We start from the raw sequence: 27,059 nt of genomic DNA, 5'->3' as shown, positions 1-27,059 counted from the left end.
TATTAAAATGTAATAATAATAATGATCCCTGCATTTGGAATCACGCCTGATCAAGTCTTCGAGATGTTTCAAAGGGCTTCACAGAATATACTGTAAAGTGGATTGAGTATATATTTTGTGGGCGAAAATAGAAACATAGAAATTTATAGCACAGGAGGAGACCATCTGGCCCCCTAAGTCTACACCAGCTTCTTGGAACAAGCAGTACATTCAATCCCACTCCCCTTTACCAAACCTTTCTCTTTCACATATCAGTCTTCTTCCCTCTTGAAACCCACAATGGACTCTGGTTCTACAGTCTTACTTGGCAAGGCATTCCACAGTCCAACAACACTCGTTGTGAAAAAAATTCTCCTGAGCTTGTCTTTCATTCCTCCTGTGACTATCTTATACCTATGTCTTCTAGTCACCAACTCCACTAACAGTAGAAATAAACTGTGGGATTCTGAAAAAAATCTTAAATTTATCTTGATTTGAAAGCAGGTTCTTTTTAAGACCCACGGAAAGCTAGACCCTGAATGAAGACTGAATTTAACAATTCTCCACAATTCTTCACAAAAAAAGGTCTTACATTAGGTGCATTTTTTGATTTCAGTATAGAATAATACGTGGTGGAAGGCTGAAGCCTGCAAAACACGCCACAAAACCCAAAAAGTTATTTTTGGTGTGAAGTGATACTAAGCAGATGATGCCTGATTAATGTTGAGCAGTTTGTGGAACATGATAATGTTTCTAATATCTGTACAAATCACTGTGGGTGGGGGGATCCATTTGGAACTAGATTTTGTCTATTAACAAAGCATTTCAGATCATCCAAAATTTAGATCATCCAGAAACTTTTCACAAGATCACAATATTGGTTTAGATAAAGAAAATCCTTTCGCCCATTTGATCATTTGATTTCATTGTTCCAGAATACCCACCCTAGTGAATTCCCATCAGCATCGAGGTGTTTTTTTTAAGTGTCCTGGCCTCAACTACCCTTCCTGGCAACCACTGAGCTACAGGACTTTTAAGACAAAATGGTCTTGCAGGCTAAGGCTTGGAGGAATTTCCAATCTCCAGATAATTTTAAATAATTTGTGTTTCCGATGAAACTCTTCTCACAGAAACTCCATTTCCTCGGAGCTGTGGGGCTGACCACTCAGAGCAGGAAAGAAGAGGTCAAACAGCAGAAGCTGAGGAAGAGACGCAGAATGCTGAGGGAACACAGTCCATCCCTGCTTCATTCAGACAACAAGAGACCAGCTCCACTGTGTGTCCTCTCTCTCAGCCATTCTTCAGGTGAACTGAACAAGGCAGCAGATTTGGAGGAAAAGAAAGAATTTCTTGCACTCTTTGACTTAAAGCACTTGATTCCTTCGCAGACAAAAGGTGAGTAAAATGGCTCTTAAAAATGACATTCCGGTTTTCCCGAGACAGGTTATAACTCACAGTAAATTGCATTGAGCTAATGTGCAGCAAATACAAAAATGTAATAAGGTGGAGATTTTTTCAGATGTTTCATCAAGTCAATAGCTTGACTTAATGGTAAAGGCACAGACATGAGATCGCATAAATCTTGGAGAAGTGAGGAGATTGTGAGGGCAAAACTGATGAGCTATTGGATCTGACCAATAAGTATATGATGTCAGTGGCAGCAACCCACTCATTTGTCAAATTGCATTCAATAATTCAGTGCTGATAGGATTAAATAGTCTCAATAGGACATGTTGTCACACTTTGACATTTCTAAACTAAATTGACATTTCCCTTCAGGAAAAATAATGGTATTGCAGTATTAATTCATTAATAATACTCCCTTCCACAGAATTATGAAACATTGATATTCCTCAGAATACTTTATGATATATTATGATGGAAGAATCATCAACATGTGTGTGTGGGCGTGTTTGCTTGTGTGGGTGTGCGGGTGCATGATAATAATAATCCTTTTTGTATAGCGTCTATTACTTCAGGAGGACGTCCCAAAGCACTTCACAGGATTTATTATAAAGTGAAGTGACTGTGTGTTTTGTGGATAAGCGCGCCAGTCAATTGACCCCCAGCAATGTCGCAATCCAAATGTGGCGGTGTGCTCATGGGTGTATGTTTGTTATCCTATATATGTGTGTGTGTGTATGTGTGTGTGCGTGTGTGTGTATGTGTGCACTTGTGCAGGTGTTCCCATGTGCATTATCTATGGATCATTGTGGCATTTTCATTTCTCACACCTGTATCTAAACATTTTTCTGAAAGATACTAATCCTTGCATTTGATATTGCAACCTTCACAGACGTCTCAAAGCACTTCACAGAATATATTGTAAAATGTAGTGACTGTATTTTGTAGATGAATAACATTGATGTATTGTCACCTCAGTGCTCATTTAACACTTACTGTACTATTCACTCACAAAGTACACAGTCATTACACTTTACAGTATATCCTGGGAAGCACCTTAGATGTTCTCCCAGTGTGAAAAGAACAATGCAATGATTATTATTTATTATTATATTATGTTATTACAGTTTAAATCACTTTGTAGAGATAATTTCTAAATGGTTTTGAGTGATGGGTCAGTAGGACCAATAACACTGCCACTTTACAGATGAATGGATGTTACTTTTCTTAATATATTTGAGCTTCCTAAAATAACTACTTTTTGCAGGAGGTTGATATTTTGTCCACCAGGAATTTTGTCAATCCATTTTTGAATAGTCTCCAGTTGCGCCGTTGATTATGTTTGTTTTATATTGCCACATACGCCCACATTCAATTTGTAGATCATGTATTTCCTGATTTTTTTTCTAGTTCCTTATTTATTATTATTATTTTTATTACTTTGTCGAATTTGAATTCCCTCATTTGGTTGTGGCTTGACCCAGGTCACTGACCAGATAACTCAAAAATCCTGTCGACCGTTGACTTGTTGACAACACAATGGGCTGAGTGACCTGTGCTCTAAATTTCTATGGTTTACGTCAACAGCCACAGAAACTGGCTAGAAAAAAATGAACTTTGGAGTGAGACCAGTTATTCCAGGCTACTTATTTTAAGAAAACTAATCCTTCCATTTGATATAGAGACTCTTAAAGCGCTTCACAGTTAAGTGTAGTGACTGTATATTTCTAGACAAATGCAGCAGCCAATTTGCGCACGGGAATGTCTTGAAGTGAATGGCCAATTTCTTTTTGAGGGAATTGTTGGTTAGGATACCGGGAGAAACTCTTCTCTTTTTCGAATTGCGCCACAAGATCTTTAATGACCATCTGAACAGGACATCAATTTAACATCTCATCCAAAGGACAGCATCTCTAACAATGCAGCACTCCCCCATTCGAGTGTCAGCCTAGACTACATGGGTCTTGACCCACAACCTTGTAACTGGAGGCTATCATCTGAGCCAGGCCGACATCTTTAATGTATGGTGTTAACCAGGTGGTCATGAATTGGTAACTAAAGGGTGTAAATTTAAGATCATTGCCAAGAAAACAAAGTACGATGGTAGGAGTTTTTCACACAAAAGGGTTTGTAATCAGTATAATTCTCTACAAAAATGGTGATTGAAGCCAAACCCATAATAGGTTTTAAATATTGGGACAAATATTTGAAAAATGTAAAGAGTAAGGAATGGGACAGAATAGGACAATATGTTTAGCTCTTTCAGAGAAGCAGCACAGCCCAATGGACTGAATTTCCTCCTTTGCTGTAAAATTCAATGAGGATACTATTTATTAATAATAACAATAATAACCCTTGCATTTGATATAGCGCCTTGTCACATCATTGAGGCATCTCAAAGTGCTTCATAGTAAGATGGAGTGACTGTATTTTGTGGGTGAAATGTGGCGGCTAATTGCACACAGAGCAATTTTTTTACAGTGTTTCTTAAGCTGATACTTGTGTTAATTAGGAATGCCTTCACATTCTTTCCTAAATTGATGTTGGTGTGAAAAGTCATCTCAGTTTCCCCCACTCCAACCCCACCCCCACCACCAGGAAACAGCCCGTAAAGTTGTATTCCTGAATTGGGTCATGAGAATATTCTAATTCTGAATATTATGAGGAGTGTAAACAATGGGATGTCGCACTGTTAGATATTCACAACTGCAGCCAAATTGTGAATAAAATTAATAATCCTCGCACTTAATATAAATGGATATATTTGGGGGCAAGTGCCAAAGTTAAATCTCCACAGCCCCAGATAGGATTAGAAAAGGGGCTTTTGTGAGTTTCCAGTTTGCCTTGTTCCCAGGGTCTGCCACTTGGATATACAGAAATGGGCAGGCAGGTCCAAGAAGATCAGAGTTGCGGGTGACAATTTTCGACTTGTTTAGTTGGGTGCTATAACCAGCCGGACGAAAAAAAAACAGCTACAAGCTGCTGAGGCTCTGTTATACATAATTATTCATGAGCACAGTGAGTTATTATTACAGTCTGGAGCCTTTCCCTCAGTCAGACAGGCCTCCAACCGTGCAAGGCAGATGTTATTTTTTTGATCACTGAAGGTTTGGGAAAATGTTTGATAAAATGCAGGAAATCAAAGCCAAGCCAAACCTGTCTGGTTTGGTGTAAAAGAATAGTTGTGGGGGCATAGTATTTGTCCCCTGGGCAATTGGCTGCCGCGTTCGCCCACAAATATACAGTCAATTCACTTTACAGTGTGTTCTGTGAAGCGCTTTGGGATGTCCTCCTGACGTGAAAAGCGCTATATCAAATACAAGGATTATTATTATTATTATTATTACCTTTATGGCAAAGTAGTTCAGGAGGGCAGGGGGTTGCATTTCCTGAATTCCAACAAGAAATATTGCCAAAACGTCTGATTTGACACCCTACAATCACTGCTTATGTCAGTTTTGGGTCAGATTGAGCCATGCCCAGGTCTGCTTCTCACTTAAGTATTCAGATAACCGCAGTAGCCTCCACCTTAAATGTTCTCCACACAAAATGTGAGTAATGTTACTGTCAGAATATTTACACCAAGGAGAGCAGGACTTCATGTAGGCATCAGAGAAGTGAACAGACTATCTGTTTTCATCTGGCAGATGCTTCCGGCCTGACAGGTGCACCTGACGTCAGCTGTCTCTCGGTGCTTGCACCTGACAGCAGCCAAACTGTTCATCCTCATGAGAAACTGCCAGCCAAGCCTCGGGCAGAGCCACGGCTGACACCACCAGCTCTGGAATCCGTGTCAAATGATCGCACAAGCAGCGTAAATGAGAACAAATCTGACAAGCTGGGAACAGCAGATTTCAGCGGCGCCTCCAGTGACAAGTGCAAACCATATGGGATGGTAACTGACAGGAATAGGAAACTCAAACCGCCTCACCAGTTCACCCGCAACTTCCAGGATTCCGTGCTGCAGAGCGCTGAGATGCAGGCTTCACATCATCACCCAGGTAATGCACTCTAGTGAAAAACACAGGAAACAAACCAACCTTTAAATGATCTCTTTCTTTTCAATAAAAATAATAATTTGGTCACTCGATTCATGACTGTTTGTGGGACACTGCTGTGCGCAATTGGCTGCCACGTTTCATCCACAAAATACAGAGTCAATTCACTTTACAGCATATTCTGTGAAGCCCTTCGAAACATCTTGAAGATGTGATAAAGCGCTATATCAAATGCAAGGATTATTATTATTGTTATTATTTTATGTAATATCTAGATTTTTGTTTTTTGAATTCAATTTTATTCACTTAAAACTCCACTTCCTCTCCTTGGAGCTCCTCATTACTCCTCCTTTCATGGCACTGATATACTCTCTGTAATTGGGTGCCAAGAGCTGTAATAATAATAAAATAATAATCCTTGCTTTTAACGTAGCATCTTTCACATCGGGAGGACATGTCAAAGTACTTCACAGGATTTACAACAAACGACAATTTACATTTATATAGTGCCCTTCACATAGGGTAATACTTCACATGGATGGGTTTGGCCAAGCAAGGTGGGGAGAGGGAAGAGACGGTGGCCATAGGTGCATTAATAGAGGTAGGATTGGAGGCAGGACTTAAAGACAGAAAGAGAGGAAGAGGGCGGGAGTAAAGTGGGAGGCTGCCGGTTAAAGTAAGAAGAGGGAGGTTCCAGTAAATTTATTGTAAAGTGCAATGACAGTATTTTATAGACAAATGCAGTAGCCAGTTTGCACACAGCAAACTGTAAACCTAACCTAACAATTTGCACACAGCAAACCTAAATGATGTCTTGTATAAATTTAATTAAGCTTCGTAGCTTTTGTATTCATAGCTCTTTTTCCTATCGCCTACAAATCACATTCACTCTACTTTACAGTAAAATCCTATGAAGGGTTTAGGGACATCCTTCTGATGTGAAAGGCGCTATACCAAATGCAAGAGTCATCATTATTATCTTAATGCGGGCTTTAAAGGTGGTGGGGGAGGCGTCTGAGGCAGAAGGATTCCCTGGATGGACTATCTTCAGAGTGGTCATTTTCACTTTAGGCAAAAGGGGAGCTTGAAATCCTTCATTTCTACTAACAAATACAATTTCAATGCTTTGTTCTTACATTGCCAAAAGAACTGCCAGCTTTTATTATGACACTAATACTATTTAGCAGCAGTGCAAAAGGGCATTAGTTCTGCAGCTGGCCCATCTTTTTTATGTTTGAATCTACAATCACTGGTATGGATTCTGCTTGGAAACTGCAAAACTGAAATATGCTGAAACACAGGGGTACGTACGGAATGTAAGTATGGGCAAATCTACAAAAAGAAGTACCTCCTAAACTTGCTCTTAGATCTGCTACTAACTAGCTTATATTTATGCCCCTCGTTTTGAACTGACCAACGAGTGGAAATAGTCCATCAACCTCCACCCTATGGAATCCTTTTATAATCTAAGAAGTACTGCAAATTAATGGGAGCTATCAGGGGATTTTCCATGAGAAGTAATTAAAAGATTGATTGACATGTGATAGACCTAAACATGAACGTGGAGTAAAACTCTGTTATCGCTAAAGACTAAACATGCAGAAATAATACATATTAGATTGTTGCAAAAAGTATTAATCCTCTCTTTAACAAATAATGGATGGCCCACTCGTGGTGGGGGGGAACACTAGCCCTGGCCTGAAGGGTCAAATGGTCCATTTCCACCCTACACTACACTAGAAGCCCAGTGTCCTGACTCTTGTTCGGTCACCAACTCCTGCCTCTTGGGGCTTGCCACCACAGAGAGACAGACGCACTCCCACAGAGACACACACAAACACTTCTAGACAGAGAGACACACACACTCACAGACAGATGCAGAGAGAGACAGACTCAGAGAGAGTCACACACTCGCAGACATAGAGACGCACTCACAGCCATAGCGAGACACACACTCACAGACACACAAACACATTCACAAACACACACATGTAGAGGAGAGAGATACACACAGACAAACTCACACAAAGACACTCACAAACAGACACACACATAAAAGAGGGAGACACACAGACAACAGCGTGCCTTGGGGTGAGCGAAGCCCATTTCCCGCTCGCGCCTCTCCACGCAAGAGTGTCTGGGGCTGCTCCGCCCACAGCCGGCAGCAATGCACAGCGGCCCGGGGTCTAGCACACTGTGTTATTACAGGTTTGTAGCGGAGGAAGTGGTTTGCAGTGGATTCAGCAGAAAAATTGTTGCAGCCCTTTCTATTGGCCCAGGTTAAGACTGATCTTTGAAGGTAGCAGGACAACTTGTTAAATCTGTTTTTAAAAAATATGGAATCCTTGGCTTTATAAATAGACGTATATAATACAAAAGCAAGGAAATTACGCTAAACTTCTATAAATCACTGGATAGGTCTCAGCTGGAGTATTGTATCCAATTCTGGGCAACACACTTTAGGAAGGATATCAAGGCTTTGGAGAGGGTGCAAAGGAGATTTACCAGAATGGTACCAGGGATGAGGGACTTTAGCTATGTGGAGAGACTAGAAAAGTAGGGATTATTCTCCTTAGAGCAGAGAAGGTTGAGGGGAGATTTAATAGAGGAGTTCAAAATTATGATGGGTTTGATAGAGTAAATAAGAAGAAACTATTTCCACTGGTAGTAACCAGAGGACACAGATTTAAGATAATTGGCAAAAGAACCAGGGGGAGATGAGAATGTTTTTACGCAGAGAATTGTTACGATCTGGGTTGTGCAGCCTGAAGCGCATTCGAAATATACTTGAAAAAAAATGCTAGGCTATGGGGAAAGAGCGGGGGATTGGGATTAATTGAATAGCTTTTTCAAAGAGCTGGCACAGGCATAATGGGCTGAATGGCCTCCCTTCTGTGCTGCAGGATTCTCTGATTTTATGACTGGAAATAGGCTACCAGGAAGGGTGGTTGAGGCCCATCACTGAATTAATCCAAATATAACTTAATGCTGTTATGGAAAGACAGTATGGTGGGTTTTCTGGAAGGAGGAGATCAAATGGGTCAAAGAGGCCTTCTTCATCCAAACTGATCTTGTTAACTGGAAAGGAATGAGTTACCCATGCTGTAAGAGAGAGGAACTCAATAACTGCCTTAACCTTATCAATCAAGCCAGCAGTACAAAACACAGTGCGATCTTAATCGTCATCACTCAAGTTAGCCTTAGTCTATCTGCACCTTGTGGTTCTTGACTCGCAGCAGTGGTAAATAACTGAATTGTTAGCTTGTGCTATCTTGCATATTATTTATGCATTTAGGAAGGCGAGTGAGTGAAACAGTCTTCAACAGATGTTACGCTTATATAGTGTGCAATGAACCTCTGTATTTTACCACCTACCAGAACTTAACAAGACACATTTGCTGATCACGCAAACATCAAGCAAGCACTGGGAGTGACCCATGTTTTGCATTCCAAAGCTCCTAATGCTGCGTGTGGGCACACTATGGTGTATGTTACTTTGAATAATCAGAAAAGTAAGAGGCAATTAAAAATTGAAAAGATCTTGTACACTGATCAGAGTGAGAAATGTTCTCTGTTTCTGTCTACGATATTCTATTCTGAACCTTCTAAGTAACGCTTTCCATTTTGTACACTTGGACATAGATAGAATAGCTGCATGATCACTAAGTTATTTTGTGCTTTAACCTACATCGGATAATCTTCCTGCACAATACAGCGATGTGGTAATTGAGCTGTTCATTATTGTTTCAGTGGGTGAAGCACAGAGTGATAGAAGTTGCAGTTCCATAGCTCCGCGATCGTCATTGTGTGACGTACCAAAGCAGCAACAGCGGCGGCAGCAGCAGCAGACAACTGAGGTCCTGCAACATCTAGATCAAAGCAGACAGGATGTTCTTCAGGCTGAAGAATCTGAAAGCGAGGATGAGATGAATTGGCAGCCAAAATGGCAGGGGGTCACGGCGGTCCTCGAAGCTTACCAGGAGTACCTTGAAGGTAAGAATGAGAAAAAAGTGTGAATGAAACGACACCACTGAACTGTACTTAATAAAAATAATCATCCTTGCATTGGATATAGAGTCTCATCACATCTTTGATACGTCCCAAAGTGCTTCACAGAATATACTGTAAAGTGGAGTGACTGTATATTTGCAGGCCCAATTCTGTGCATATTTCTCCATTGCATTTTGAATGCAATGGAGAAATGTGCACAGAATTGAGTCATACTTCACAAAATAGTAGGCAGAGTGTGTGGCGTGGAAACTATTCTACAGAGTTTCACATCAAGTATAAGAATGGATTCGATCACTCCTCAAACCTTCGCATATGCAAATTGTGTATGTGGAAAGGGAAATGAATAGCTGCCGATGTCAGTGGATTGGGGGGGAAGGGAGATGCTTGCAATACATTTGCCTACAAATACCCAATCATTGCAATTTACAGTAAAACATCCTGTGAAATGCTTTGAGACATTTGGACAATGTAATAAGATGCTATTTCAAATGCAAGGAGTATTACTTATTGTATGGTTAAAATAAAACACAATAGTTTCTAAATTGCAATAAATTCACACACTGGATGTGTTGTGTTAATTTTGGTTCCTGATTTGCCAATTTTGGATCACAAGATTGCCAGCTTAAAATCTGGGATTCATTGTTCTGTGACGCTTGGTATCTGATATTTGCTTACTGCAGTATTGCATTTTAGACACCAAATTTCTCAGTTGAACAAGAGAGAGATGCCCTCTGCTGTGTCAGAAAATAAGTGTGCCTTCTATATCATCGTTACCATTGATTTTGCCAGATTCTGCCCACTGCAATCTGCTCTCTGCGAGCAAAGATGATATAGGGTTCATGGGGTGAGGGAAAGGATTAAATGGGACTATGTATATGTATATATATATACTTTGTTAATATTTTTCATTTTGCAGAGAAAAACCTCGAGCAGCAACTGCTTGAGGAGCAGCTGAGTCATCTCAAAAATAGAAATCAGGAACTGAACGTTACAGCAGAGAATCTCCGTGTACATATGTTGGTAAGAAATATACCATCGCCCAGGTCTAGATTAAAGAGACACCTCTGTGAACCAGTGATTATTACATGCAATTCCCCCTGCCTTTGCAGAAGTGTATTGCTGCAGTGTAGCATTTTGCTGTCCTGATGATTTCTAATTTCCTTAATCCTAGTAACAGACGTTCAACACTAAATCATCTAAGTGTGAAAAGACCAGCTGTACCTGTGATGAACTACAGTAAACCCTCATGCTGTTTTAAGCCATTGCATGGAATGGCAGGTTATCATAATTTACTGCAAAAGGACCTATTTATTTTAAGAGAATGCTCGTAAGGGATGTAACTCTGAACACTTTGATTTTCTGCCTACTTTTCTCCCCCCAGCTGCCAATCAAATGTATCGTGTTCTTTCACTGTATATTGAATAGCACACCATCAAACTATTAGAAACTGAAGACTGCAGATAATGTATGAAAACAATGATAAAAAAAGTAAAGATTATTATTCATTTTGACACTTCAGGCGCAGGTGGCTTTCTATCTAGTTCATGTGCATTATTGGCAGAAATGTGGAGTCCTGTAGCTCAGTGGTTAGAGCACTCGCCTCTCAAGCGAGAGACCTGGGTTCGATTCCCAGCAGGGGCGAAACCTTGGGCAAGTTTCCTTACTCCACACGCCTAATAATAATCCCTCAAGAAAAAAAAACAATAAATTGGTCACTTCAATCTATGACTGTTTGTGGGAATTTCGCCCACAAATTTGCAGTGAATTTACTTTACAGTATATTCTGTGAAGCGCTTTGAGACGACTAGAAGACATGAAAAGCGCTATATCAAATTCAAAGATTATTATTATTATAAATTCGGTGCAGAGGTCACATATCTATACTGGTCAAATACTGTTTCTTGATTTGGATAAAAAACGGTAAATAGTCTGTTCCGTAGTTGCTGATTTCGGTCATGAATTTTTGGTCTTATTTCTTCCTACACACATATGCTACTAAAAAATGGTGTCAGTTCCAGAAGTGAAACTCTATACAGTAGATCCTCTGTCTTAACATTACATTCTGGGAGACGGAAAAGAGTTTTATTGCTAGTTGCATGTTTATACAGAAGATGTTTAGGATGGTTTTAGTGTTTATAGGAAAACTTTGCTCATTATTAAAGGTTGTTGAGTATTACATTGAATGGTTATTGTATAATCAAGAAGCTGAAGCTACTTATCAGTATCAGTAATGTCTCACTATACAGAATGAACAGTAACCCTGCGGCTCCAGAAAGTTGTTGCAAAACAATTTAACTTTTTATAGGGCCTTTCACGTCGGGAGCATGTCTCAAAGTGCTTAACACTGCTGGCTGGGCACCACAGCTGGGGGTGGTAACCCAAGGGGGTGGAGAGAGGAAAGTGCAATGGTGGGATGGATAGAACGGGGACATGAAGTAGGTCAATGTTCGCTGAGCAAACGGAGCAGCTGGGTTGATAGGATTGAAGGAGGTCACAGAGCCAAATTGGAGGAGCGGGACAAGGACGGTTTGAAAGTGAGAACAAGCATCTTAAATTTGATACACTGGGGGCTTGGAGCCAATGAAGCCAAGCAAGGATGGGGTTCATAGGCTCGTGGAGCGTAGTGTGGGATAAAACGTGGGATTAAACACTATTATTATTATGGTAAGATTTTTAAATTATTCCTGCTGATAAGCCACATCATATGGGAAAGTATCACAGCACAAGATTTTTAAATAAAAATATTAAACTTTTTATTTCACAAACCTCAACATTGACATTATAATAAACGAAGATAAGAATCCAAGAGACAAGCATGGATTACAATACCATTTTGGAGATGAGAAGACAATTATCCAATTCCCAGTAAATATTTTCAAGCGTACTGTACGCACCACCTGAGGTTTTGTTTTGTGGTGAGCTGTGGATCTGGACCCAGTTTGAATCCTGTCTAGAGTAATAGAGAGGAGGGAGAGACCTGATCTAATAAGACAAAGCATGTCAAATGACAAAGCCATGTGTTGATAACATGGCTCATACTTTGTAGAATGAGTCCAAATGAAAGTTAAAACCCCTGTTCAATCAATTAGTATGTGTGTGGCTGAAGAGACATTCCTCCCTGAATCGAAGATAAGTTAATCCCTATATGCTGCTCCCATTTCTTTCTGGAGCCAGGTATTCCTCCAATAAATAAAACCCCAAAATAATAACAAGAAGTTATGAGAACAAAAAAATCAATCCTCCCAACCCTGTATGTACTTCCCAGCTCCTGTGGCAATGTTATCAGGCAGCCAACGCTTTGCTTGTGTGATGGATGTAGACGTTAAAAAGTGTACCTCTACATTGGTCTCATTTGACTCCAGGCTGTAATATATAAAAAAAGTCTCCAAGTGCATTTATGCACATGTTTAATTTAAATATCCATTAATATTAACCAGTTAAGAAAGGGAACAAAATAAAAATGATTAACTTTAAAATTACAAGACCTGACCAAAGGTAACCACATCACAATTATCCATCAACTTTAGATGCTAAGTTTGCGACTAATTACAATACCCATTTCCACAACATTTAAAGACATGGGTGAATGCTTTATAGTTATCCCATTACATCTCACTGGGTTCATGTGACGGATTACAGACTGGAGAAGATCGGAGATCGGGACTCAGTCAGTACTCAATCCGTGCTAACTGGTGAAAAGGAAAGATAAAATTACTGTCAATTTGCAACACTAGACCTAATTTAACATAACAGTGCAGCAACTGAACAAATGACTATTAATTTTAATATTAAGCTGAACAACTAATACAATTCTGAATAGTTTCTGCCTCTAGGTGAAGCAGGAAGGTGCAGTGCATTAACACATTACATTAAGACTGTTGAGCTCATGGCGCAGATTATGAATCGAGGGAGACTGGGGATTCTTATCCAGGAATCCTCTCTATAGTTGGGTTTGAGGCATGGGAATGGTGGCAACATAGAGGAGTGTCTGAACCTACTTTACCTTCCTTTTGTACTGATCCCAAATGTCTGTGGCCCTGTTATTGTCTCGATTGAGATTTGGTTCCCAGGGCTGGAGTCCACAAATGGACAAGTCAGAGTCAAATAGGCCTTCATCTTGTAGTGAACCCAAGTGTGGCCCAAAGCCCTATACATATCCTTATTAAAATTGCCTTTACAGCCCTTTTTCCTATTTCTGTTTGGTTTCCACCACCAGGCAGGAAGACCAAATCCAGATACCTCTAATGGGTTTTGTCATTAGAATTAAAAGGGGCTTAAACCTGAGTACGCAAAGTGGCCTGTTCCACCCTGTCAACATCAGGTTCCTGTGGTAAGATATTTCTCTCAGAAACTAATACAAAATGGAGCTACTTGGTGCACAAGTGGGAAAATACACAATTGCCCATCACTGAATTGCTGCACAAAATACACAAAAGATGTAAGGGTGGGGAGGTTTCACTGGAGAGTTAGTTACCATGTTTTTGAGTCATTTCTCTTCTGAAACTAATGTTCCAGGCACAATACCAGGATCATTTTGAAGAGCTTCTCGAGTTTCCTAGGTCACAATTTCTGCTCTTATCCTGTGAACCAAGTGGAAATGTGAGCTGTGTTATATGAGACCTTTGCTCATATGAAGAATGTTTGCTGTTAGCTGTGGTTCAACCTCTCGTGCTTTTCCGTGTTGCTCGCCATCTGACTCTAGAATAGTACTTTGTATCCTTCGACATCAAAGGTAGTTAGAAATGTGCACATTAACATATCAGATAGTACCCTCTCTAGCATTACTCCAAGATGTGACCAAGCCAATGGTGCCATAAGCCTGTGTCACATATGTTTTGATTAGATTTAGAAGGAAAATAAATCATTATCCCTGGATTATTAAGGAAATCCAGACACCAAAGTCTTAGCATCAGCGCATAGTCTCTTTTCTCCAGGATTAAGTAATGTTTGGGCTGGTGTAATATCCCTTTGGGTGCATCTATGCAGAATTCTACATCTGTTAGGCATAAACTTGGAACTAATTCCTTATCAAGGAAGAAGGTAACTAGGTCTACGTGTTATGAAAACCACATTCTTGTCTCTAAATTTTTGATTTTATTTATCCCCCCAAAATTAACAAATGCCCAACGAGAATAAAAAACAGGAATAAGAGTGTTTGAACAGTGATCAAATTGATACCAATGGCTTGGGTCACCTCAGATTATGTCTAATTAGTGTTTGCTTAACAAAAAGAGGTGACTCAGAGCTCCAGGACGATCCTTTTTTAAACATAATTTTTTTAAAAAAAGTTATTTTTTGGCATTCTCAGTACCTATTCATGGTAATTACCCCAGGAATCACTGGGCTGAAATTCCAGTGCTAAACTGTGAAAAGAGTTGATGTCAGTTAAAAGAAAACTTGAAGCATGCATGAGGGAGAGGGAACATGAAAGGAATGGGAGACGGAACTAGGAAATAGGAATAGTGGAGACTCTTGGTGTATAAACACCAGCACAGACTGGTTGGGCGAAATGGCCTGTTTTTCTCAGTAATGTTCTAAGTAATTCAATGTAATCCTGAATTTTGTGGTTGGAGAGGGATAGATCGTGGAGTCCTGCAGCGTATTGGTTAGAGCGCTCGCCTTGGAAGCAAGAGGACCTGGGTTTACATTAGATTTACTGAATCACAGAGAGACATTCCCTCAGATGTTAACTCTTCATGTGCTTCTGACTCACAATTTTCTATTTGGTGATTAGTCTACAGTTAAATTAGGTTAAATCTATGATCTCCAGGGTTTAAAGCAGATCCTTTTTCAAATGGATGAATTTGAAAATTCCCTCGTCACAAATCAGTACTGTGGCCGAATTCTTATTTAGAAATGCTACATGACAAAGCAGCTGATTTTGTGGAGTTTTTTGTTTCTCTAGGAGCTGAAGCTGTGTAAGCAGAGGTTCGAAGTGGAGCGCCAGTGCCATCAGGCTGCTCTCAACAACCTGCGCAAGTGCCTTGACCTGACACATTGCTGGCCCACATCATCATACAGGTGAACCCTGTTCCACCCTCTCACACACACACACAAACACAAAGAAATAGCAGCAGAAAAGCATGCACAGTCGGAATGCTTTGGCTTCGAGATAAGGTGTTACTTCAAAGCACCCGGATCAGTTTCCAATCATACGATCACTTGTTTAAAGAATCTGCAAGATGCAGCTCGGGACTTCGGGAAAAACTCAATGAACAGAACTCTCCACTTACAGGAGGTGATCATTGCCAAACAGCTCGGTCCAGCTCGCCTGCTCACCTTTCACAGCCAAGCTAGATCCAAAGCCACTGTAGTTTAGCACTGATCCACTGGGAAACCTGTATGTTGATACCTTGAGCATCCTCAGGTTGTACCAAAATAATGCAGATAAGGCCACGCAGAAAAGAAAAGAATGTTTAATTGATAATGCGATGTGTGGAAAGAGTACTTTTTTGTATTCACTTAAAGAAATGTATTTTTGTTCTCACTTATAATTTGTATTTTAGCTGCTGGAAGCATTTATTTGTATGCTAGAAATAGAAGTGCAATTAGTGGAAATGTCTACTATATATAAGGACTTTAATAGGCAATGTTTTCAGAAATTTTTGACATTAATTATTAACTAATTATTTTTGTGGCCCCCAACAAGTCATCATTTTTTTTTAAGTAACTTTTTGAAACACCACTCATTGTCTAACACTTAGTAAGTTTGTCAATTTTATCTGCAATACATATTTGTTTGTATATTACCATACTGTTTTACAGTATAATTCAATGGTGTTAAAAGTGAAATGTATATTTTGAAGTTCTGCAAAAGGTTTGCTTTTATTCCAGTTGTTGGGTAATAAAAGGTACAGATTCACGTTGAAATGCATAGATTAATACAGTGATAGAAGGCAGGATATTGTAAAAGGATAGATCTGTTGTTTTACTTTGTTGCTTAAATAATGTAAATGCTGAGCGAAAACTACCTTTTAATACACAGGACCACTTCTAGTATTAGAAATGACTTGAAGTACTTTTTCTATTTTTTGTAATAAAGTTAACAAAAGCAAATGTTTTGCTTTTATGCAGAGGTATGTGAGACTCATCTTAACCTTGATGAAGAGGAATGATGATAAAATGTCTTTATACATAATCATTACAATATTTTTAACAGAATAATATGTGAGGTTTTTTTTCAGTTGCCTATAAATACAAAATGTCCAATAAACAGGGCTAGCATAACACTGTTTAAAATGAAGTTTAATCAGATGATATATAACTATAAGCATTATGAGAATTGTTATATACAATTTGAAGCACTTTTGTGCAATGTATTTTTTTTGAAAAAGAAGATATCCTCTGTGCACCTAAGACTTTGCTGCAGTGTGAAGCATTTAAGAGTTTCATAGAGGTGACTAAAATAAATAACATTCAAAATGTTTTAAAAAACGGTCCTTTTATTAGTAAATTATTGGAGGAACTATTTGGAACTGGAACTGTTTACCTGGTCTTCTAAAATGAGCCGGTTTTCTTTTACACTGAGAGTGTTTTTAAACAATGGCAAATTGAACAAAGCAATCCTCGTATCTTCAGCTCTCTATTACTTTACAAAAATGGCCTTTCGCGTTAAAAATAAAAGTAGCCAACTAGTTCTTTAATGAAGCCTAGCCTTTACCGTTTGCAACAAGTTTCAAAATTTAACAGGTATTTATTATTTGAAGTCATGATTTTTAAGTATTTATTCATTGTCTGCTGTGACTAAAATAAGCATTTGTTAATAAAGTTTTGTACACATTACAACCTTGTCTTGTTCATTTGTATTCTCCGTGTGATTTACATTTTTCTATAATTTTTTGATATCTCAAATGTCTCTAGCATGTTTAAAATTATAAAGTGTTTAAATTAGTTAAATGATTCAAAAAGGTGGAAATTTATAGGCTCTTTCTGCTTGTTGGAGAGTCCAAAACAAGGGGGTGTAAATATAAGATACCCAGTAACAAATCTAAAATGGTATTTCAAAGTAACTTCTTTACAACAACAATTTGAAATTATATAACAACCCTTTTGCAGGATAGTGTCCCAGATCGCTTGACAGTGGTAGAGCACAATGCTGAGCCAGAGGTAGGGGGAGGTGACTGTGAATAAGAAGGTCTTCAGGTGCGACCTGAAGATGGGGAAAGAAGGGGCAAGGCAGAGGGATAGAGGAAGAGTGTTTCAGAGTTTCGGGGTGTAGTGGTTGAAAACGCGGCCACCAATGGTGGAATGGAGGGCATGAGGGACATGCAGAAGGCCGGAGCAGACAATAGTGAGAAAGTGGAACTCACTGCCAGTAGAAGTGGTTGAAGCAGAAGCACCAACATAACTAAGAGGAAATTTGGTACGTATCTGAGGGAGAAGGGAATAGAGCTAAATAGGGAAGTGATTTGGAGGGATCAAGGCTTATGTGGAGTATAAACACCAGCACAGTCTAGTTGGGCCGAATGGCCTGTTTCCATTCTGTAACATTGGGTATGATGCTGGGTAATCTCTGTGGATTATATTGACATACTGTACTTATACACTCACATGTAAATACACTTTTAAGTATATTATTTCAGTTCTCCAAGGCACTACTCCATGTGAAGGGCAACAACAACAACAACAGCTTGCATTTATGTAGCACCCCCACGCAGGGCAGTGTCCCAGAGCACTTGACAGAGCGTGACGCTGAGCCGGAGGGGGGGGGGGGCGGAAATATATAAATGCAAGTTGTTATTGTGAAGTGTAAGACCAAACCTTGTAAGTTAATTTTGGAAGGCCGAGTCACTTGCTCCCTGTTTTTGGCAATTCTGCTCAATGTGAAACAGAAGCCCATTGTGACCTCCTTCTGAGTCCCCCTTTGACAAAATACCACACACAGATTCCTTTACAAACTGATGATAATCGGTAATGAAGTTGAGGATAGATACAGAAACTGGCTAAAAGGAAGAAAGAAGGGTTGTAATTGTTACAATGCTAAGTAAAAAGGAGGTTATTGATTGGGTATTCAGGAATCCATGTTGGCCTTCAACTTCTTAAGCGCATCTGAAATCTCAGTCAAACCCATGCAGCTCACACAAGCGTATTATGTTGGACGGCATGTTTTTACTGTACTCCCTGGTTAAAGAAAACTCTGAAGAGTAATAAATTAATGTTTAATTTAATTTATTAAACATCTGAACCTTTCACATTTATAACAACCTGCATTTTTACAGTGCCCTGCGCTCAGGGTAGCATCTCGGAGCTCTTATCACCTCTTGTGACTTACTTGAGCAAAAACTTGTGTTATCTGCATAAGTTCATCACAGTGGAGACAGGGACTTCAAACAAGGCAACAAGGTAATCTCATGCCACTCGTACCTACTGATCAGACAGGACACAATGAAACTTATTCAAAACAGAAAAAACAATGGCTACTGAGAAAACAGGTAGCAAACCTGATGGGCAGAAAAATAATAAATAAAATGGGAAAAACAGTAACTTCTTAACCAGCACTCCAATGTTGATGTACACCAAAAGAGAGAACTGAGGAACATAGGTGAAGGTCCCTTTTACTCAATCTGAGAAGCGAGAGTCACATTGGGCAACCCACTACAACTTAGTTGGGCCAAGTGGGCTGTTTTGGCTCCTGTAGATTCTGTATGATTGTATGTAATACATGGAGTCACTTTACAGTGTGTTCTGTGAAGCGCTTTCGGACGTCCTCCCGACGTGAAAAGCGCTATATCAAATGCAAGGATTATTATTATTATTATTATTATTATTATAGAGTACTGCAATTTCTGGCAGGGGGAAATGTTGGGCAACAACAACAAACAATAACAAATTACAACAACAACTTGCACTTATATAGCACGCTCCAAGCAAGGCAGCATCTCAGAGCACTTAACAATGGCGGAGCCTGATTCCAAGCCTGGGGGGTGGGGGGAGTGTGACCGTAAGCACAGTCGAAAAGGAAAGCTTTAAGGTGGGACTGGAAAAAGGAGCGCGGGAGCACGATGCAGGCATTGAGGGAGAGTATTCCCAAGTTTCGGGGCGTAGTGGCTAAAAGCGTGACCTCCGATGGTGGAGCGGAGGGTGCGAGGGACAAGAAGGAGGCTGGTGCCAGTCGTGCGGAGGTACCAGGTGGTGGATTGGGAAGTGAGGAGGTTGGAGAGGTAGGGAGGTGCCAAGGAATGAAGCGATTTGAACACGAGTGTGAGAATCTTGAAGTCGATCTGTTCGGCGTTGGGGTGGGTGCCAGTGGAGCCTGGCAGGAACTGGTGAGATGGGAGTACGGAGTTTGGTCAACAACAACTCTGATTTATACAGCGCCCTCCACGCCGGACGGCGTCTCAAGAGCGCTTTACAGTAACGGATCCCGGGGCCGAGCCAGGGGGAGGGGGGAGGAAGGTGACCAAAGGTGCGATCGAAAGGAAAGGTCTTCAGCAGAGACCTGAAAATGGGAAGGGAGGGAGCGAGACAAAGGGAGTGAGGAAGGCAGTTCCAGAGCCTTGGGGCATAGTGGCTGAAGGCACGGCCACCGAGGGTGAAGCAGAGGACTCGGAGGACTCGGAGGAGTCCAGATCCGGAGAAACTAAGGCAACTGTTTTGAGGAGAGAGGAGGTCAGAGAGGTAGGGGGCTACAGAGGAGTGCAGGGATTTGAATACAAGGGTGAGGATCTTGAAATCGATCCTGTCTGGGATAGGCAGGTAGTGCAGTCTGGCAAGGACTGGGGTGATTGGGGAGCAAAGTTTGGTTCGGGTGAGAATGCGGGCGGCAGAGTTTTGAATGATTTGGATTTTATGGATGGTAGTGGATGGGAGACCGGCGAGGAGGGCGTTAGAGTAGTCCAGCAAAGAGGTGACAAAGGCATGGACCAGGGTTTCAGCGGCTTTTGGGGAGTGGTATTGGCGGAGACGGGCGATGCGTCGGAGGTGGAAGAAAGCATTTGCTGGTGAGGGACCAGATGTGAGGAAGGAAGGATAATTGGGGGCCAAACCTGACGCCTAGGGTATGGGTTCGGAGAGTTTTAGGGGGAGGTCAGGTAGGTGGAGGAGGTGAGAGCCGTGAGATTTTGGACATTGACGAGAGCCAAAGAGTATGGCTTCCGTCTTGTCAATGTTCAGCTGAAGGAAATTTGTGCTCATCCAGCCCCTGAGGTCTGACAGGCAGGCTGACAGAACATCAGGGACTGGGGGTCGCAAAGAGAGGTGGGAAAATAGAGTTGGGTGTCGTCCGCATACATGTGGAAGTGTACCCCATGTCTGCGGATGAAATCCCCAAGAGGGAGCATGTAGATCAGAAAAAGGAGGGGGCCAAGGATGGATCCTTGGGGTACCCCACAGGTAACCGGGTGAGAGCGGGAGGAGAAGCTGTTTGTGCAGATGTGCTACTGGCGGTTTGTGAGATAGGACTCGAACCAGGCGAGTGCGGTCCCACTGAGGTGGATGACGGAAGAAAGGCGATGGAGGAGGATGGCGTGATCGACTGTGTCGAACGCGGCGGAGAGGTCAAGGACAAGGAGGCAGAGGGAGCCCTGGTCACAGACAGAGAGGATGTGGTTTGTGACTTTCACAAGCGCAGTCTCTGTACTGTGGGCGGAAACCGGACTGGAGGGGTTCGAAGAGGGAGTGGGAGGAGAGGTGAGGGCAAAGTTGATTGGCAACAACGCGTTCTAGAACTTTTGCGAGGAAGGGCAGGATAGAAATAGGGCGGTAGCGGCCGGGGTTTGAGGGATGTAGGGAGGGTTTTCAGGATCTTTTGGTCTGGATCAGGATGCGGGCAGCAGAGTTCTAAATGAGATGGATTATTTGAATAGTGGAGCTGGGGAAAGTATAGCGACTTTCACATCGGAAGGACGTCCTAATCGTTTCCTTATTCCACTCGCCTCTGTTTACCGAGCAGTAAGTAGGAATATGGTAGTTAGTCTATTGGTGGATAGCTTTTCCAGGGGTAATAATCGCTCCAAAAACAAAATAATAATTTGGTCACTCTATCCACGACTGTTTGTGGGACACTGCTGTGTGCAATTGACTGTCGCGTTTTGCTCACAAAGTATACAATCAATTCACTTTACAGTATATTCTGTGAAGCGCTTTAAGATGTCTTGAAGGTGTGATAAGGTGTTATTAAATGCAAGGATTATTATTATTTTTTAACATGAAAAGCAGTTTACAGAAATTTGGCTTTGCAATTCTTTCCTTTGACAATTTGTCTTCTTCGATCGTTTGCACAGCGCCTTTCGCATCGGGAGGACATCCCAAGGCCCTGGACAATCAGTGTTTCGGACCCGAGCTGGGGGTCGGGATCGGGGAGGGTGGAGGGCGGCGGGGGGGGGGAAGCAGGGTGACCGAAAGCACAGTCGGAGAGGAGGGTCTTGAGACTGGTCTTGAAGGAGGCAACGGAGGGACTGCGGGATGGAGTTCCAGAGCGGTGGGAGCAGAGCGGCTGAAGGCCCATCCGCCAATGGTGGGGCGAGCGAGGCGGGGACATGAAGCAAGCCGGAGTCCGCTGAGCGGAGGGAACCGGCAGGATGGTAGGCGGTCAGGAGTCCGCAGAGGTAGGGGGGGAGCGAGACCATGGAGGGCTTTGAAGGTGAGGACCAGGTTCTCGAACTGCATATGGGAAGCCAGGAGGACGGGAGGACGTTCCAGCAGCGCCGCGCCTCCTGACGCTGCTGAGAACCCTTCGACCTTTCACCATCGCGACAGCCACCGTTCCACTGTTCGGCAACGGTGCCCCCTATCACAGCGTCGACGTGTCAGGAGGGGCCACAGCTGCGTCCGGTGGGAGCGATGGCGCACACTGCGGGCGAAATTCCCGCGTGTTGGGGAAACACACTCAACCTTCGCGCCGGACCTTTATATCTAAAAATATATATACGCGAACATATATAATTAACATTTTACACGCCGGTGTCTTTTCTGTGCGTCCCCTTGGCCCCTGGTGCTTCCCTCAGGAAGCTCTGGGAACAGTTCGGCTCTTGGCCCACGAGGGGGCGGTGTGTGCAGCACAAGGGGATGGGGGGGTAAGAGGGAGGGGGAGGGGCATTTTTTCCCCCCATATACCCTTTTTTTCCCCCCCCCATTATACCCTTTTGCTGCTGCGATTTGCACAAAAAATAAACGTTGGAAAACTGGACTTTTTTTTCAGAACCTGAAAAAGAAATGGATGGGAACTGGGAATGGAAATGGAGGAGGAGGAGGAGGAGGAGGGGGGGAGGAGTGTTTTTTTTTGTTTATTTTTTTTAAGTAGGGGAAAGGGTGGAGGTGTTGGGGGTGGGGGGGGGTTGGGGTTGGGGGTGGGGGTAAGAAAGGCAGCAAATAAATAAAATGAAAAGAGCACCTGCTGCTGCTGCTGCTGCGGCTGAAGCTGAGGCACCGCTGGGATTCGAACCCAGGATCTCCTGTTTACTAGACAGGCGCTTTAACCAACTAAGCCACGGCGCCGCGACGGAGCTCAGGCCGCGGCTGCTCACAACCCCGGCGCTGCGGCGCTGCGGCTCCGGCTTCACCCTCTCACACCCCTCCCCCTCTCTTACTGCTGCCGCTGCCGCGAGGGAGGGAGGGAGCGTCACGGCAACGCGGGCGCGCGCGCGCACGCACGCACGCACGCGCGCACGCACTCGCGCATCACCTCTCTCGGGGTCACCTCAGGTCACGCGCACTCACTCGCTGACTTCCCCTCCACACTCTGCACACTCCCCCTCCTCCACATCACATCTGGTCACACTCACTCTGCACACTCTGCACACTCACCCCCCTCCCCCCCCCTCCACATCTGGTCACACTCACTGTGCACACTCTGCACACTCACCCCCCCTCCACATCACATCTGGTCACACTCACTGTGCACACTCTGCACACTCACCCCCCCTCCACATCTGGTCACACTCACTGTGCACACTCACCTCCCCCCCCCTCCACATCTGGTCACACTCACTGTGCACACTCTGCACACTCACCCCCCCCGTCACATCTGGTCACACTCACTGTGCACACTCACCTCCCCCCCCCCGTCACATCTGGTCACACTCACTGTGCACACTCTGCACACTCCCCCCCTCTCCCCCCCCCCCCGCCACATCTGGTCACACTGCGCACACTCACTGACTCCCTCCACACTCTGCACACTCACCTCCCCCCCCCGTCACATCTGGTCACACTCACTGTGCACACTCTGCACACTCCCCCCTCTCCCCCCCCCCGCCACATCTGGTCACACTGCGCACACTCACTGACTCCCTCCACACTCTGCACACTCACCTCCCCCCACCCCCCCCCCGTCACATCTGGTCATACTCACTGTGCACACTCACCTCCCCCCCCCGTCACATCTGGTCACACTGCGCACACTCACTGACTCCCTCCACACTCTGCACACTCACCTCCCCCCCCCCCCCCCCCCCGTCACATCTGGTCATACTCACTGTGCACACTCAGTGACTCCACACTTCACACCACCACCCCCCATCACATCTGGTCACACTCACTGTACACACTCAGTGACTCCACACTCTGCACACTCACACACACCGCCCCCCCCCCCCCCGGTCACCTCCAGTCACACTCACTGCTCACACTCACTCACTGCACACTCACCCCTGGAGGTCACCTCTGCTCACACTCACTGCTCACACTCACCGCACACAGTGCGCATTCCCCTGCACCCCGGTCCGTTCACCTTCGGTCACACTCATTGCTCACCCTCACTGACTACACACACTGCGCACTCACCCCTCTAACTTCCGGTCACACTCACAGCTCATACTCACTCACTGCATACGCTGCACGCTCAACCCCTGGTTACCTCCAGTCACACTCGCTGCACACATTGCATACAGCCCCCGACGTCACCTCCGGTCACACTCACTGCTCACATTCATTCATTGTGTACCCTCACTCACTGCACACACACACACATCCCTCACCCTCACTCATTGCAGCAATAACTTGTATAGCGCCCCTCACGCAGGGTAGCATCCCAAGGAGCATGGATGGCTTCCATCTTTGGGAAAGCAGATATGGATGTTTTATATATCAAATATCCTATCCCATCCTCCCAGAACTCTCACCCTACTGTCATCCCATCACAGCATCAAGCAGCTTTTTAATTGAGTCGAGTGTTCTGGCCTCTACCACCTTTCCTGGCAACCTGTTCCACTTGTGAATTACGACACTAACATGCATTTATATCGCAGGGTAGTGTCCCAGAGCGCTTGGGTAAAGAAAATGACACTCTTGAGTGAAGAAAAACTTCCTGGTATCGGTCCTTTATAACTCTAAATCTATGTCCTTTGTGTACCCTGTTCCTATCTACCCTTTTGTCTTCTCCATAGAAGACCGCAAGCAGTCAACGCTGAAACGTCTCACTGCTCCACTGACTACATGCCACAAAAGCACCACTGTACGAGACACAAAAATAGATACAGACACAACCACCATCACAATTTAGTGGTTCAACAGCACAGGAGCACCGAGGTTACAGCCTCAAAATGATGCAAGCCCGCAGATTGAACACTTACAATAAATCAAACCATAGAACGATAGAAATTTACGGCACAGAAAAAGGCCCGTTATGGCTTATCTGGATCACCGAAAGAGCTATGCACAACGACAAGGCCACCAGAGAGAGTTTGATGAATGAGAGATTTGTTCATCCTTCACATTCCAACACTTTGTGACAATGATTGACGGCTCTGGAATGCAACAGTGAAGGATTTGATAACCAATACAGTGTGAAGGTCTTTTCTCAGAAAGATCACTGGAAGGCATGAGCAGATGCCAATTACAAGTGTAATAATAATAATAATAATCCTTGCATTTGATATAGCGCTTTTCACGTCGGGAGGACGTCCCAAAGCGCTTCACAGAATATACTGTAAAGTGAATTGACTGTATATTTGTGGGCAAAACATGGCAGCCAATTGCGCACAGCAGTGTCCCACAAGCAGTTGTGGACCGAGTGATCAAACTATCATTTTTTTTAAGGGATTATTACCAATCGACTAACAACCGGATTCCAACTTACTACTAGGTAAACTTTGATAGATGTGTGTATCTATTTGATGTGAAAGTAGATATTAAGTAATAATAATCCTTACATTTGGTACAGTGCCTGTCACATTGGGAGGATATGTCAAGAGTGCTTCACAGAATATACTGCAAAGTGTAATCACTATGTATTTTATTGGTGAATCTTAAAAATAACCTGGATATTACACTAGGCAAGGAAGAAAGGAAATTTGAACAGAAGTAAAAGCAGGTGGGGGTGGTGGGATGGGCAAAGGAGTTGGGATCCAATGTGATACACCTTTTCTTAAATGAGATTTTTTTATAACTTAGGTTAAAAAGGTATTCAGGGCTTACCTTTATTTTAACAACAACAAAATAACATTGCTCATGTCTGGAGGACATCCCAAGGCACCTCACAAGTGTTTGTCGGATGTTAAATGACCAACTAATGACTATCCTCTTTGGGGGAGAGGAATAGGGTCTCCTTAGCGCTGAACTGGCTCCATGTTTGGCAACAGATTGTCAGAATTGAGCCGACCTTCTGGTGGTCTCAGTAGTCTGATTCCTGAACCAGGCAGTACTCCAGGGCACTGCTGATCACAGCACAGCCAGCCTGGCTTATCGGTAGTACTTGGAAGGGCAGACCAGTCACCAGGGGTAGAGAATCTGCCCACTCAGCTGCTAGCTCTAAAGGGTAGGGTGGTCCTATCTGGACAAGCAGTGGGAAAGCTTGCCAAACAGCGATATCAATGGCAAGCTATGCAGCTTCAGCTGGTTCGACTTCAGCAGAATCCCAACCCACACTGTGGGGTCCCAAAGCCTTGGCTCCTGCCAACCCACACTAATATGGAGTCCTGTAGTTCAGTGGTTAGATCACTTGCCTTGCAAGTGAGACACCTGGGTTCAATTCCAGGCAGGGCGAAACCCTGGGCAAGTTTCCTTCCTCCACACGCCTAATAATAATAATCCCTCCAAAACAAAACAATAATAAATTGGTCATTTTCAATTCACGACTGTTTGTGCGACACTGCTGTGAGCAATTGGCTGCCGGGTTTTGCCCACAAATATACAGTCAATTCACTTTGCAGTCTATTCTGTGAAGCGCTTTGAGACGTCGAGAAGATGTGAAAAGCGCTACAACAACTTGTATTTATATAGCGCCATCCATGCCAGAAGGCGTCTCAGAGCGCTTTACAGGAACGGATCCTGGGACCGAGCCAGGGGGAGGGGGAGGAAGGTGACCAAAGGCGCAGTCGAAAAGAAAGGTCTTCAGCAAAGACCTGAAAATGGGAAGGGAGGGAGCGAGACAAAGGGAGTGAGGAAGGCAGTTCCAGAGCCTCGGGGAATTGTGGCTGAAGGCACGGCCACCGCTATATCAAATGCAAGGATTATTATTATTATTGTTATGATCAATAATTTCCAGAATTAGGTAAGCAGGATGCATCCCTCTCGGGAGAGAGTGTGCATCCCATTCCAACAACCTATCTCAGGAATTTCTATGTGTAGGTGGAACGTATGAAATTCTCAGCTTGGTTTGGATACTCTTAAGCTGGTGATGGGTTTCCGCATGTTCCATACACCCAGCTATTCCCACGCCCAAACACCCTTCAAATGCAAGCGAACTGCTGCTCCGGTGAGTTGCGAGTAGCTCAGTCCTTAAAGCCATTG

The 27,059-nt window shown here is 43.3% G+C and overlaps 2 protein-coding genes and 2 non-coding genes across 4 annotated transcripts in view; 3 read left to right on the top strand and 1 right to left on the bottom strand.

The window, feature by feature from the left end:
• LOC103176331 (genetic suppressor element 1-like) overlaps positions 1-2,987 on the top strand; it is a 186,533-nt gene extending 183,546 nt beyond the window's left edge. Inside the window, exons 11-12 of the mRNA XM_007889788.2 lie at positions 1,110-1,374; positions 2,971-2,987. Of these exons, the coding sequence (XP_007887979.2) occupies positions 1,110-1,374; positions 2,971-2,987 (282 nt within the window). The remainder of the gene's footprint in view (positions 1-1,109; positions 1,375-2,970) is intronic.
• A 1,871-nt stretch (positions 2,988-4,858) lies between these two features.
• Positions 4,859-17,174, top strand: LOC103176332 (genetic suppressor element 1-like). Its single transcript, XM_007889789.2, has 5 exons — positions 4,859-4,934; positions 5,031-5,384; positions 9,132-9,374; positions 10,309-10,412; positions 15,298-17,174. The coding sequence occupies exons 1-5, from the start codon at positions 4,859-4,861 to the stop codon at positions 15,415-15,417; spliced, it is 897 nt and encodes a 298-aa protein (XP_007887980.2). The 3' UTR covers positions 15,418-17,174.
• On the top strand, positions 10,963-11,033 carry trnae-cuc. The gene has a single exon. It is a non-coding gene; the product is annotated as a tRNA-Glu (tRNA).
• A 5,578-nt stretch (positions 17,175-22,752) lies between the features above and the next one.
• On the bottom strand, positions 22,753-22,826 carry trnat-agu. Its single transcript has one exon. It is a non-coding gene; the product is annotated as a tRNA-Thr (tRNA).
• Positions 22,827-27,059: the final 4,233 nt, after the last annotated feature.

Source organism: Callorhinchus milii, unplaced genomic scaffold, assembly GCF_018977255.1.
Source record: "Callorhinchus milii isolate IMCB2004 unplaced genomic scaffold, IMCB_Cmil_1.0 Scaffold2, whole genome shotgun sequence".
Taxonomy (NCBI): domain Eukaryota; kingdom Metazoa; phylum Chordata; class Chondrichthyes; order Chimaeriformes; family Callorhinchidae; genus Callorhinchus; species Callorhinchus milii.
Note: the sequence above shows the minus strand (reverse complement) of the source record. Positions and strands in the feature narration are given on the sequence as shown.

Excerpts from the sequence above, each read along its gene's own strand:
- LOC103176332 (XM_007889789.2), top strand. The coding sequence starts at position 4,859 with ATGCCCAGGTCTGCTTCTCACTTAAGTATTCAGATAACCGCAGTAGCC. Across the intron at positions 5,385-9,131 it reads GGCTTCACATCATCACCCAG|TGGGTGAAGCACAGAGTGAT; the intron begins GTAATGCACTCT and ends TTATTGTTTCAG. Across the intron at positions 10,413-15,297 it reads ATCTCCGTGTACATATGTTG|GAGCTGAAGCTGTGTAAGCA; the intron begins GTAAGAAATATA and ends TTGTTTCTCTAG.